The sequence below is a fragment of the Mytilus trossulus genome, chromosome 8, assembly GCF_036588685.1.
Source record: "Mytilus trossulus isolate FHL-02 chromosome 8, PNRI_Mtr1.1.1.hap1, whole genome shotgun sequence".
Taxonomy (NCBI): Eukaryota; Metazoa; Mollusca; class Bivalvia; order Mytilida; family Mytilidae; genus Mytilus; species Mytilus trossulus.
In genome coordinates this window covers 66,579,554-66,593,264 of record NC_086380.1, presented here as the reverse complement: position 1 = coordinate 66,593,264, position 13,711 = coordinate 66,579,554, and the positions used below count along the sequence as shown (strand labels likewise).

The 13,711-nt window shown below is 31.9% G+C and overlaps 1 protein-coding gene across 1 annotated transcript; it reads left to right on the top strand.

Annotated features, from left to right (window-relative positions):
• Positions 1–12,250: 12,250 nt before the first annotated feature.
• Positions 12,251–13,236, top strand: LOC134727883 (uncharacterized). The gene is made up of 2 exons (XM_063592278.1): positions 12,251–12,662; positions 13,193–13,236. The coding sequence occupies exons 1-2, from the start codon at positions 12,251–12,253 to the stop codon at positions 13,234–13,236; spliced, it is 456 nt and encodes a 151-aa protein (XP_063448348.1).
• The last annotated feature ends 475 nt before the right edge of the window (positions 13,237–13,711 follow it).

Below are 13,711 nucleotides of genomic sequence, written 5' to 3'. Positions count from 1 at the left end.
ACCTGTTAAATACCCCGACCATACGCGTATGGTCCAAATACTCATATGGTCCGGAACATATATATATATTGCTTCGGTAACTATGTAACGATGTATTTGAAATTCACTTATTATCTATCGGAATTCATTCATTGATTCAGACTAGTGAATAAGTGCTTTTTTTTAGACGTATGGAATCCTCAAAGGAAGAAGAGGTGATCAAAGTTCTATATGGAGTTGCACCCCAGGCTGTTAGAGAAAAATTTCACAAATATTTTCCACCAGATAGATGGCCGGGTATTTTAAACGCCGAGGAAACGATGTTGAGAAGACAAAGCAGGTTAACAGCGAAACAAATGTCAATTTTGTTTCCTTCATCAGGTAAATGTATAAATCAAAATATTTGTTAAAACATTGACGATGATTGACAACTGATCTCGAATCTATGATAACCGTTTTCATACTGTCAATAACAAAGTCGTAAATTTGTTGTAACGTACCTTCTTTGTAAATATCATCAATTTTTAGAAATCTGCTTCTACATTGTTTCAGAGAACATGAACTCAGTTAATCGTTACGAAGTATCGACCTCTACATTAGGCATGTTTGATTGCTTAAGTGGATATTGTACTTGCCCATAATGTACCTCTTATATTTTCCATTATTATAAAAGGTTTTTGAAATGTCATTGCTTTTGACATTTAAAATCTTAACATGAAGTTGGAATTGCTTGTCTGCAACTGGTCTCAGTTTGTTTTGGCATCAAACGATTCTTTTGTATCATATTTAAATTTGGATATTTTCATATCAACTTTTTGTTTGAAATTTACTGGACAAAAATGTATCACATTGATATATTCCGATCAAACCCTTTCTCAGTAAATTTGTTTGTAACTTTTTTTGTTTTTGTTCGGATCGTGATACTTTTGTCATTCAGGAGCCTTTTATAGGTTTCTATGCGGTATGGAACTTGCTTATTGTTGAAGACAGCACGTTGACCTTAGTTGATAAAGTGTATGTAATTTGGTTTCTGGTTGAGGGCTGTCTCATACCTGTACCACATCTTCTGATTTTCAAATTTATCGCTATTTTGTGACTTTTGTCTTTGGGTTTTTGTTTCTGATATTTTTCATATAATGCTACTCGCTTGAGGTGGAAAATTATCGCTAGAAACAAGGCGCTACGTGGCGCTTCTTACTTAATTGACATGAAATTGACAACGTCGTCATAGGTAAAATAAGGATATACAGATTATCATGGTCGTCTTTAGTCGATTGCCTTTCTCGATTTCCCCGTCCCGGTTCTAGCGAGAAAATCAATCTCGTTGAGATGATCAACGATAATCTATAATGACACATAAACAATCATAAAAAGGTTATTCCGTATGTTTGAATATGCATGAAATATTGTAGATTCATATTTCTTTGGTTGTTTTGTAATTTTTTTAATAATTTTTAACCAATATAACAAGAAAACGTGGGAACATTAAGGAAAGTTTGTGATCATACTTGACTAAGGGGATGCACTTGAATTGTATCTAATGACAATTTATAGAAATATTAAAATAAATTTTATAAGAAATTTATGTCAACCTGTTTACCATTCCTTTCATGGAAATTACGTAATTTAAAAATACTTTCGAGCACACCACGCCATAAACGCTAGATTTCGTCATGGTTTCATTTTCATCCATGCAGATCCATGAGTCCGGGTTTAAAGCTCTTTTATTATTTATACTGTTATTCATATATTGTTCCGAGGACCACTAACATTATATGATTCAAATTTATTTTGTCTTATAGCTTTTATATAAAAAAATACTAGTGAAAATAATTAATAACAGTTCCTGGGGGTACCAAAAGAGTGAAATCCTTGATTTTGCAACTGACATAATAATACTTTAATGATTACACATATGAAGACTGCATGTTTCTGGTAGCTAATGTTCTAACAGGTTCTAAAAATTTTAGCAAATGTCTTAAATTTTTCAATCTTCGTCCTAGCTAATGTCTTCAATTTGTCAATCTATGTTAAATGTATCGATATTTTTAGTTTTCATATTTGGTTAACATGTTCAAAATTGAGATATGTCTGTAATCAAACTTTGGTGTGGAATTTTTTAATTAAAACTCTGTACGGGTTTCATTGGATGTAGGATGTGTATTGATTGATCATTTAGTCTTTGATATATGCATGATTTTTTTTATTTGTTGTTATTGGCTTTGTTGTTAACTAGCTGTCAGTAACTGCGCGCACTCTCATGTCTGTGCTTTGTGTGTATTTGTTGTTGGAATGTCCAATTACCCTAGTTTTATAAGGGTAATGATAAATGACATGTTTACCATTTCAGATCACGTTTCCTTCGTTTAAAATTCAAATTTTGTTTGTTTAAATTACTTTCAATCACTATAAAATAAGTATTTTAACAGGAATACCGTCGTCGAAAAATTATGATGTGACCCTTATGATCTACTTATTACGGAACCTAACTACAGTACAGCCACCTTCAAACGGATTTGATGTTCTTCCCCCTGCCTCTGAAATTCACGATGGAGCAGATTTGGCTAGGATAAAATACTACAGAAACCGATATGCCCATTTTGAAACAGACAAACTAACAAGAACTGATTTCCTTTTGATCTGGGAAGACATCACGGAGGTAGATAATAAATGCTTAAAAAGCAATGTTATATTGATAATACTCATATTAATGTCTATCGTAGTAGTGGTCGAATCAAAATAGACGAAGTGAACGCCATGTACAGTCACAAAAGTACTAAACAGAAAACTAAGGACATGTACAAAAACATTCAGAAGTTATAAGTCTATGTAAGGGTCATCGGTTTCATGAAATCTGATGTTTTACTTCCGTTGAAATACAACTATGATTCTAAACCTCTGTTTAAGCATCATACAAATTAGATTTATCTCATTTAACCATAACTAACAACTAAATACAAAACCATCGGTCATGCACAGTTTCTATCGTTAAAGATCGACCATTTTGAGTATTCCTGTCTATTGAACGTGGACTCGGAATAGACAGTTACTTCTCATAATTACTTTATCATCGTTGCGTTTGACAAAATAGCTAATCAGGGATAACCATTTCACTAGTCTTAACGTAATGTATCTTTAATTATAAATTAAGAAACATTCTACTTATGTTTTAGGCGATAGTCAGACTTGGTGGTCCTTCGTATCTATCGGTTGTTAATAAAATTAAATCCTCTGCGTTTAATGATGAATACCTTGTTCACTTTCGAGAAGACCTTGAAGCAACTAGAGAGGAACTAAAAGACCAAATCAAAGTATCAACAGCGTCTACTGTAAAATATGTGCAGCAACATATAGATAAAATGTCCAGCGACTTTGCAGATATATTTGATGAGACTACTGAAATTCAAAAAGCAATTCAAACAGTATCACAGAGATGTAGTTGTTATGGTTTGTTTAAATTTTTGAATGAACTAATTTTGTACAGTTACCCTTTCTATTACTCTGTAACCACAACACAGACAAATGAAATGACAAAAATAAATGTAAGATTAACAGCATTATACTTCTTGTATCACCTAAGATAAATAACATTAAACACTGTTTTGGAAAAAAATTTAATATCGAAAACACACTGCAGACATCACATGAATTTAATTATAGGATTTCACACCAATCAGAAATGTGTCATCATCACTTTATTTTTATTTAAAGATACATTTTATATGCAAAATGGTGTTGTTACCTTCTATTAGACTTTTGTTTTTGGATTTCCCAATCGGTATCATTTAAAAAAATTTCAGCATGGTTTGTCGTAACTTATGCACGTAGTTTTTTTCTATGACTGGATTGATACCACTCTGGATATTATAAGATAAGCCCCCAAATTCAATTAGCAGAGTTTGCCTTAGAAGGTTCTATCATTTAACATTCCCTTGTACATGTGACTTATTAAATATTGACACATGTTGACTTTTTAATTGTTGGTTTTCATAATTCTCAACAAAAGTAAATCCGGAAAAGCGATTAAATGTGTTTTAGAGATACAATTTATGGCTTTATATATTTTAAACGAATGTGTTAACAATGCTAAAATTGCTGATTCTTCAAAGTATAGGAAATATTTCAGATGCTCATGAATTGTTGATAAAGGAATGGGAAAATGACGACAGTTGTTTTGTCAACACTTATGCTGTGAATAAAATGACAAAACATATTAAATTGCATTATGGAATGATGGTCATTGGTACCCCAGGTATAGGTAAATCTTCAACTATACACCACATTGCACTTTATCTTCGAAATTACGAGGATTTTGCTATCATCCCTTGTAGCAATCCATCGGACATTAAACAACATTACAAGGAAGGCATAAAACAGGTGTTCTTGATTGATGACATTTGTGGACGACAATACTTAAATAAAAACGACGTCGAAGAATGGCTAAAAGAGGAATATACTATAGCATTAATTCTAAATAAGGAGAACGTAAAGATTCTTATGTCTTGTAGGCTGCAGATTTATTTTGAAACACAGTTTAAAAGATTGACATTTCTGACACAGTTTATCTTCGACTTGTCATCAGACACATTTGCTCTGTCGTTTCGAATCAGAAAGAAAATAGCTAAAAATTATCTTACAGAAGATGTGGTTCAAACAATTATACCTTTTATCAAACATCGTAATTTTTCACCACTTCTTTGTAGGCTTGGTAAAGATATAAAAGACAAGAACGACGTAATATGTTTATTCAGGAATCCTTATGAACATTACAAGTTAAACTTACAGGAGCTATTTAAGGCAGAAGACAAATATAAATATTTTGTATTGTTTCTGTTTGTCTGTTCAAATGGTTACATTGGTGGCTCTTTTCTTGAACAGAAGAAAATAGACCTAGTTTTCACTCATCTTGGTTATGGCAGCAACCATTCAATACAACGATTTAAAGAAGAATTAAATTCAATGAACCGTACATATCTTTTGAAAACGAAGGATTGTACTTATAAAACGATTCACAATAGACAATTTGAATATCTATCTTATTACTTTGGTGAAAACCTTCAGAGAGAGTTGATTCGGTTTGCAGACGTTCGTATGATACATTATCATATGTATCTAGAATGTTCAAATATCATAAGAGATGACCTTTGAATCAAAATCAATGATAAGAACGAGGAAGAATATTTATTAAGGCTTCGCACTGATTGGTCCAATGGTGAAATAACTCATGTGTTCTATAACCTGCATATGGAAAGCGAAAAATTTCGGTGTAAATTTCTCTTCTTTTTAAATAAACTAGACAAGAAGGATAAAAGTAATTTAATTCAAACACGAGCTATTGAGTGTGATTCTTTGATGGCATTACATTTGGTCTGTATCAAAGGTTATGTTGATATGCTCGAATTTTTACTTGAAGATATGAATTCAACGGAGGATGTTCTAAATGAGGTCATGTTAAATTCCTGTCTTGAAGGGAAACTAGATGTTGTTAAATGTCTAGTTGGTCATGGAGTCAGCGTCAAAAGAGTAACACATGGCCGATTTCCTTTATATGCTGCATCTTTATCAGGAGTAAAATATATTCAAAACATGATGTTATTATTTAAAGAAAAATCTTTTTTAGACGAAATATATGAAAAGACTTTTGGTGATACAAATAACAGAAACTATCTAAAAATGGGACTTGCAACATGTATTCAAACATTTACAAAAAACTTCTCGTTCAAAGAAATTGTGTTTATGGTAAGTCTTGCTCTTGGTTGGAACGATGAGAACAGAAATACTCATTTGCTTAGAAAGGATAATATATTTTCAAAGGATATCATTGATGCATTGAGAGGAGTAATGACAAAAGAATATGATAGTCACAATTTTTCAATATTAGATGTTTTGCTTAAGAATGGCGCTGATTTAAATGAAACTGATGAGGGTGGGAAATCCACCTTGATCTTCATGTGTTCTATCGGACAAGAGAAAATGGTACGATATTTAGTTCAGAAAGGAGCAAGTATCAATAAATGTGATATTGATGGAATGACACCTTTACATGCGGCAGTATTAGGAAGTTTTACTTCTGTAGCAAGTTTTCTTCTTGACAATGGTGCACATATAAACGCAAGAGACAAACAAGGCTGGACTTCACTTTGGTGGGCCGTATATTTGTGTTATCCAAACATTGTATCTATCCTTTTAGATAAAGATATTGATGTAAACAAAGGAGATGAACACGGAATAACACCTCTAACAGTTGCAATGGCTTCCAAAACTAAGAACGAAACATGTCTTGATATCGCTTGCCGAGTTTGTAGTATTAGCATAATAGATCTATTGTTTCGACATTCAAATTTCAATTTGAAAGATGAAAATGTAGCTATTAGTTTAATGTTGGGTTGCCGATATGACAAATATGAAAATGTTAAAAAGATGATTTTAAATGGAGTAGCTATCAATCATGCGGACTTTGATGGCTGGACGGTTTTGTTAGAGGCGTGCAGCAAAGGAAATCTCGATTTCATAGTATATTTAGTTAGTAATTTCGCGGATTTTAATCAAAGCGATCGTTTTAAATGGACTCCCCTAATGGAAGCATGTAAACAGGGGCACATAGATATAGTAGCTTTTCTAATTGATGTAGGAGCAGATGTCAATAAAGTCGATGATAGTGGAAGTTCTTGTTTTTCGATAGCGTGTCAATACGGTCACAAAGATATCTGCAACATTCTTATGGATAACGGATGTGATCCGGGACAGCTAGATGTAAAAGGCAAGGATTCATTATTTGCAGCTGTGGAAGGTGGACATATAGATACTGTTAGATTTTTAATTGACATCGGCGCTGATGTAAATCGTAATGACTTTGATGGATCAACCGTTTTAATGGAGGCTTGTACAAAGGGTGATATTGAAATATTAAAGTTCTTAATTCATTCTGGAGCCGAAATTAACAAAGCAGATAACAAAGGAAGAACCGCTTTAATGGAAGCCTATCGTAAAGGTCAAAACGATATAATTAACATTTTGAAATTACATGATGCGAGTGAGGGCACTGAAAGATTCTCTCTTAGTATTATAACGAAAGTGATTGCCATTGTGTTTCTTCTATTTTTTTTATTATCCAATATTTACATTGGAACTTTGAACATTAAACGAAAACGGACTTAGAGTTTCAGGATAACTTGTAACTTTTAAGATAAGAAAATATTAAATCTATTCATCCTGTTTTTGATATATCTAGTGTATTGTGACATGGTATAACATTTATTACAATTTATTTATAAACCGATAGAATGGCATTAAAGCATAAATGGAACAGTCCAATAATTTTAATCAAAATCGCTAATTTTTTTATAAGGCAATTTTAAAGTCAATGCAAAAGTACAAAGAACTATTATTTTATTTATCTCGTAATTACAAGATTAAATTACGTATATATATAATGATATACAGATCATGATAACCCTTCCAGTTTTTATTAGCTCACCTGACCCAAAGTGTCAAGTGATCTGATCCCATCACTTGGCGTCAGTCGTCAGACGTCGTCCGTTTAATTTTACAAAAATCTTCTCTTCTGAAACCACTGGGCCAAATTGACACAAATGTGACCTTAATCATCCCTAGTATACAAAATGTACCAAAAGACCCCGCCTACCAACCAAGATGTCCACTATGGCTAAGAATAAAAACAGGGGGGGGGGGGGATGTAGTTTATGGTTTATTTAGCTGAAACTAAAGCATATAGAGCAAATATGACAGGATCAAAAACTCCAGACTAATCAGACTTCCTGTTGTTAGATTCTGCCCCTGAATTGGTAATTTGAATGATCTTTTATTCAGTTTTTTTTCTTTCTTGAATATTATAATAGATAGAACTTACAGTATACATTGTAATAATCATCTCCATCGAATGTGACCTCACAGGTGATACAAAACAGTAATAATAAATGAGTAGTATTTCAAACTTGCCAATATATTTGAACATTGTCGACAGTGAAGAATATGACGCACGTGATCTATTCCTATAATTTATCATTTTCATCGCGAAATGTTAAAAAGGAAAAGATAAGGTTAGGACCTTGGTGTCTCAACCCCAATATTTGATTATTTTCAATTAAAAAGGGTTATACAATCCCGCAGCCATTATACAATTCAATTAATCTTGACACGAGAAATAAGAATAAAGAAAAGAAAGGTGGTGATCCCAGGCATTTTTAAGATGTTTTTATATTCTCAAATCTTGGGATAGTGATAACCCTAGAGGACTCCCCAAAGAGTGTATTTGAGTTTATTTTTGTTGAAAAGTTTCGCCAACCAGCGTGGCGTCGTCAGGACAATATTACATATGAAATCAAATAATGAAGTACAAATTTAGCCGATCATGTAGTTCGCTGGAAGTAGTATCTGGTTATTCTCTTGCTTCATTCATACCACACACAATTATTTGCAATTAATAAAAATTAACCAAGAAAAAAACAAGCCTGTTTACAACTTGGTACGTTTAAACATTTATCTAAAAAAACACTACAACAGTGACACTTGAATATGTAAAGTGATGGGTCAGTATCAATGTAGACTGTAAATGCATAAAAGAATATCTCAATTCTGACCGTATAACAAATATCATTGGATTTGGCAATTATTGATTCTGATTTTATTAGATAAATTAGATGATGTGGTATGAGTGTCAATGAAACGAATCTCCATACAGGTCACAATGTATAAAACATAACAATTATAGTCAAATCACGGCTGTCAACACCGAACTTTTGGCTTACACCGAACATCAAGCTATAAAGGGCCCCAAAATTATTCAAACAAGAAAAACTAACGGCTTTCCCTACATAAAAAACGTAAAACGAGAAACACTTATGACCTATACCAATAAACGACAACCACTAAATAAAAGGGTCCTAACTTAGAACATAAAAATATTAAATTTTCTGAAAGTACAGAACATTATTTCAAATGAAGCAAGTTAAATGATAAAAAGGCCCTATATATTAAGACTCGGAGTTTGTTCTGATTAGATAGGATATGTGACAAATATATTCCAAATAAACTGTATACACATTAAAAACAAATCGTTATTGATGAAACTGAATCAAACAAAATTATAGTATGGATCTTTTCCCTGATTCTTAAGGATGGCATACATGGTATCTATCAATAACTCAGAACCACCCATACGGAAAATAAAGATGAACCGTGCGTCTGGCGTACTTAGTTATAAGCCTGATATCGTTATTAAGTATTAAAAGAATTTATTACTGACAGAAAAAAAAGAGGCGAAAGATACCAAAGTGATTTTCAAATTCATAAGTCGAAAATTAACTGAGAACACCATGGCTAAAAAAGAAAAACAACAACAGACAACCAACAACATCAACCAAAAACTGAGCAATACGAATCCCACCAAAAACCCACTTTTATTAAAAACCTCATAATATTTCAAAGTTTTGTGACACATGTAGAGAAGGATAAGCTTATACCTCTGGAGCACCTGAAATCACCCCTAGTTTAGGTGAGGTTCGTGATTATAAGTTTTCTATGGTGTGTTTTGTGAACAATTGTTTGTCTGTTTGTCTTTTTCTTTTTTGGCCATGGCTTTGTCAGTTTATTTTCCACTTGTGAGGTTGAAAGCTCCTTTGGTGTCTTTCGCCTCTCTTTATAGGAAAGTGTTCTCGGAAACTCCGACAATGTTAAAATATAAGACATGCATAAGTTATATTTGTTTGAATTGTTAATTGTTCACTTGTTATATGCCAACAACCTTCAAGACATAATTGCACGTACATTGACCTATAATGGTTTAATTTTTTTTAAATTGTTATTTGGATAGAGAGTTGTCTCATTGGCACTCACATCACATCTTCCTATATCTATATGATCTAATCGATGAAAGACCACTCTAAACTTATTGAAAATTACCATTCTACATTGCCACACCCAATCGGGCTGACACCACATATCTAATACAAGTGATAGTTGTACATATTAAAAACAATCTTGCCTTTAAAATTGTTCTTCAATAGATTATTATAATAACAAGCCGTCTTACAATTGAGCTCTAAAACAACGTAGAACATAGCTCACAATAGGTTGTATATTTTAGAATGATTTTTAATCCCTGGAAAATTTGTCAATTTATTTTGTGACTTTGTCAAAAAAATGAAGGAGGGTACTATGGGCCAAATATTTTCTGAAGTGAAACGAATAAAAGTTCATGGTTAGTGCAGTAAAATAATTGTATTCAATGTAAACTTAGATGATATTGTTATTGGATTTGTTTTTTGTTAAATTCAAGATGTTGCAGAAGTAAACGAATTTTAAAAGCGTTCAATGAGCCAAATGTTTTCTGAAGTAAAACGTATGATAGGTCATAGTTATAATTGTTTTTGAAAACGCAGTTAACTCGGAGAAAATATTTATTGTAAACGTAGGTGATATTGTTATTTTTAGATATTTTTTTTTTACTTATAATTTTGAAGAACTAATTTTAAAAGAGTTGAATGAGCCAAATATTTCGGAAGTGAAACGAATGATAGTTCATAGTTCGTGCAGTAAAATAAGTTGTATTAACAAATTTCAAGCTGTTGCAGCAGAAACGAATTACAAAAAAAAAAACCATAATCGGTTGTTCAGAAACAATTATTCACACAGTGAGGAGCTTGAGATTCAATATAATCTTTTGAAATATCCAGGGATTGTGACGTCATAAATATGTTTGCAACCTTTTTGATATAGTCTTAATTTGTTCCTCAATGTTCTCCAACTTCGTACTTTTTATATGGCCTTTTTAACTTTTTTTTTCCATTCGAGCGTCTTTTGTAGACGAAACATGCGTCTGATGCAAATACAAAATTCCAATCCTGGTATCTATTTTATGTTGTGTTTTTACATACATATGAATCTCTTTTAAGAGCAAAAAATAAAGCTTTGAATTCGTGTAAACAAGAACATTTTAAGTTTTGCTGAAAAAGTCATGCTTAGTACATGCTTAGTAATAATTTAGACACAGAAGGAGTATACTCAAGGTTTACCTAAGTAAAAACTATTCTATGTGAAATTAGTTTAGATATTACACAAATCAAACAAGATACTAGTTCGGACCTAAAATTAAATAGTTCATAAAAGGTTAAATAAAAACAAGTTCTTAAAACTAATTTAAAAATATGATCCATATTAAAATGCAAAAAATTGATGTAATTAAACTTAATTTAAATAAGAACCTTAAACCATTTGTTTTAAAGATAATTTAGGAACACCAAACTCACAAATAAAAAACAAATAACAAAACTAAGAATTAGTCACCATAGTTTAAATATAGGAAAAGGTAGACATTCTAATAATCCTAGTAAACAGAGATTATGCTTTAGATGTAATATTTTAGAAGATGAAAATCATTTTATTTTATTAAATTGTTAATTCAATAGGAAACTGAGATTGTTTTAAGAATTAGGAAATAAACTTTTCTGTTCAAGATTCGTAGGATGAAGATGAGGTGATCTTTCTGTCGAATTCATCAACACCATCATAAGTAAATGAATTGAGGCTACATTGAAAGTTCATTATAACTGAGGATATATAACTCTTTACTATAATTAAACACTCGTCTATACATATACGTGTGAATTCCAGTTATATTGTATACTTACTATGTATTTGTCATAAAAGTTTTGTTCAAAGTTTACACATTTGAATTGAAATGAATTCAATTATTTGGTTGTACAAATCATTCATAGACATGATAGAGCTGTAGACTTTTAAAAGCATTGATTTGTCACCTCCACAACTACCTTAAGGTTTGAAGATATTTACTGACTCTTAAGATACATTTGCAAAAGATGATCAATTTGAAAGGTTGTTTGTATGTGTCCTATTTTTCAGCACACACGCAGATACAAGCTTAATTTGCATATATTTTATTGTTGCTGCAGGTCAGAGGCTAACATTCAAAAAACCAAGTCAGTTATAATGCGGTTGTCTTTCACTTGATCCGTTCATTGATAGCGTTTGATTTTGTCAGTATTTATGAACTTTCTGAATTTGCCTGGAGTTCAGGGCCCAGTTGTTCAAAAATGTCGTTAGCCTTAACGATGATTAAGGCTAACGAGTCGTTAAATCTTAACTAAGTCGTTAGCTAACATATGCGTTAAAATGTGTTGTTCAAATTTTTTTAACGACAATGTTAACTAACACTGCGATAAGAGTCGTTAAATTTTTTGTCGTTAAAATGTTACCCATAATGCACAGAAAATCTTCACTTCCTGTTACCAAGATGGCTGAATTGTCTGCAAAAAAATTGCCTAGAGACAGAAAAGCTAGTTTCACATCAATTGAGGCCAACCTTATAAGTTTCAGAGTTACTCATGAGTTGGAGTTATTGAAAGGGGGATTTTCCCAAGAAGTTATTAACCAGAAGAATAATGAGCTATGGAAACTCATTACAGAGGAAGTCAATGCGTTGGGTGTTTGTATGAGGAGTGAGACAGAAGTCAGGAACAAATACCGCAATATGTGTCGGGGTGCCAAAGAGAAGTTCACCAACAACAGAAAGGAAATGGACAAAACTGGAGGTGGACCACCACCCACACAGCTAACTGTTGCCGAAGAAAATATAGTTAATGCTATGAGGGATAGTGCCTCATTCATTGGAGTTGGTGGCTTGGAGACAGAAATAACTTGCAATGGTATGTTTTTTTTAAATTCAATTTAAATTTACTCTTATTTCATTCTTTAATTTGACTTAAAAACTTTGATTTTAACCTGTAGATATAGAAAATAAGTTTACGCTATCGGTCGTCTGCTTTGACAGAAGGGTTTCCCATAGCATGGGATTTCCTCGCTTTAAATATATTTGACCTTGACATGTTCTAAAAATATATACATGTCAAACTACTTTTAAATTTTCATACTTATGCGCAACTAGTAATCACTTGTACATAAAGGATTGAATTATTCACTTACACTTTTGCATTTGGATATCCCTGAAACAGTATGTAACCTTTATTAATCTTTATTTTGATTGCACAACCTTCTTTCACCATCGTGTTGTTTTTTGTTTTGCTATTGCCGCTTTTTTTCCCTTGTAACATTGAAAAGATATTTTTTACGGAGATATGACTTTAAAAGAATTTGAAACTGTTTTAAAGTGATGAAACTGTTTAAATCAATTAAAATAATAACTTATTAAGTTTAAAATATATAATTTCATGTACAGATAAGAACTTATCAGTTGCTTACACCATAGAAGAAAGACTATAGCCTGTTTCTTATAATCTTGCAAATGAATAATCTAAGAGTTATTCCTCTTTGTACTTCTGTTTTCAAAATAAAAAAAATCAGTTTACTTTCAAAGTGACCTTCTTAATATGAAAAAAAAACCAATAAAAAATGAAAACAGGGCTTCGGCTCAGGGGATATAAACTCTAAGCCGGGAATGTCACATTATATACCTTGCCTGAGACCTGAATAACATATAATATACTATAATTGCATGAGTATTATATGTTTAAGCTTTCACATTTGTTCTTAACCATTTCATAGGTCATTTGTAAAAAAGGTAAAAAAATCAATATAATTTACTTTGAAATAAAACCATTTTTTTCCCTCACATGTCACCTATGAAAAATTCAGGTCATTGTCCGTATATATATATTAAAAAAAGAAGATGTGGTATAATTGCCAATGAGACAACTGTACACAAGAGACCAAAAAGATCACTGTGCAACCTTAAACA

Bases quoted from the DNA above. Each gene is read 5' to 3' on its own strand.
- LOC134727883 (XM_063592278.1), top strand. From the start codon at position 12,251: ATGGCTGAATTGTCTGCAAAAAAATTGCCTAGAGACAGAAAAGCTAGT. The intron at 12,663-13,192 runs GTATGTTTTTTT...TTTCATGTACAG, and splicing joins GACAGAAATAACTTGCAATG to ATAAGAACTTATCAGTTGCT.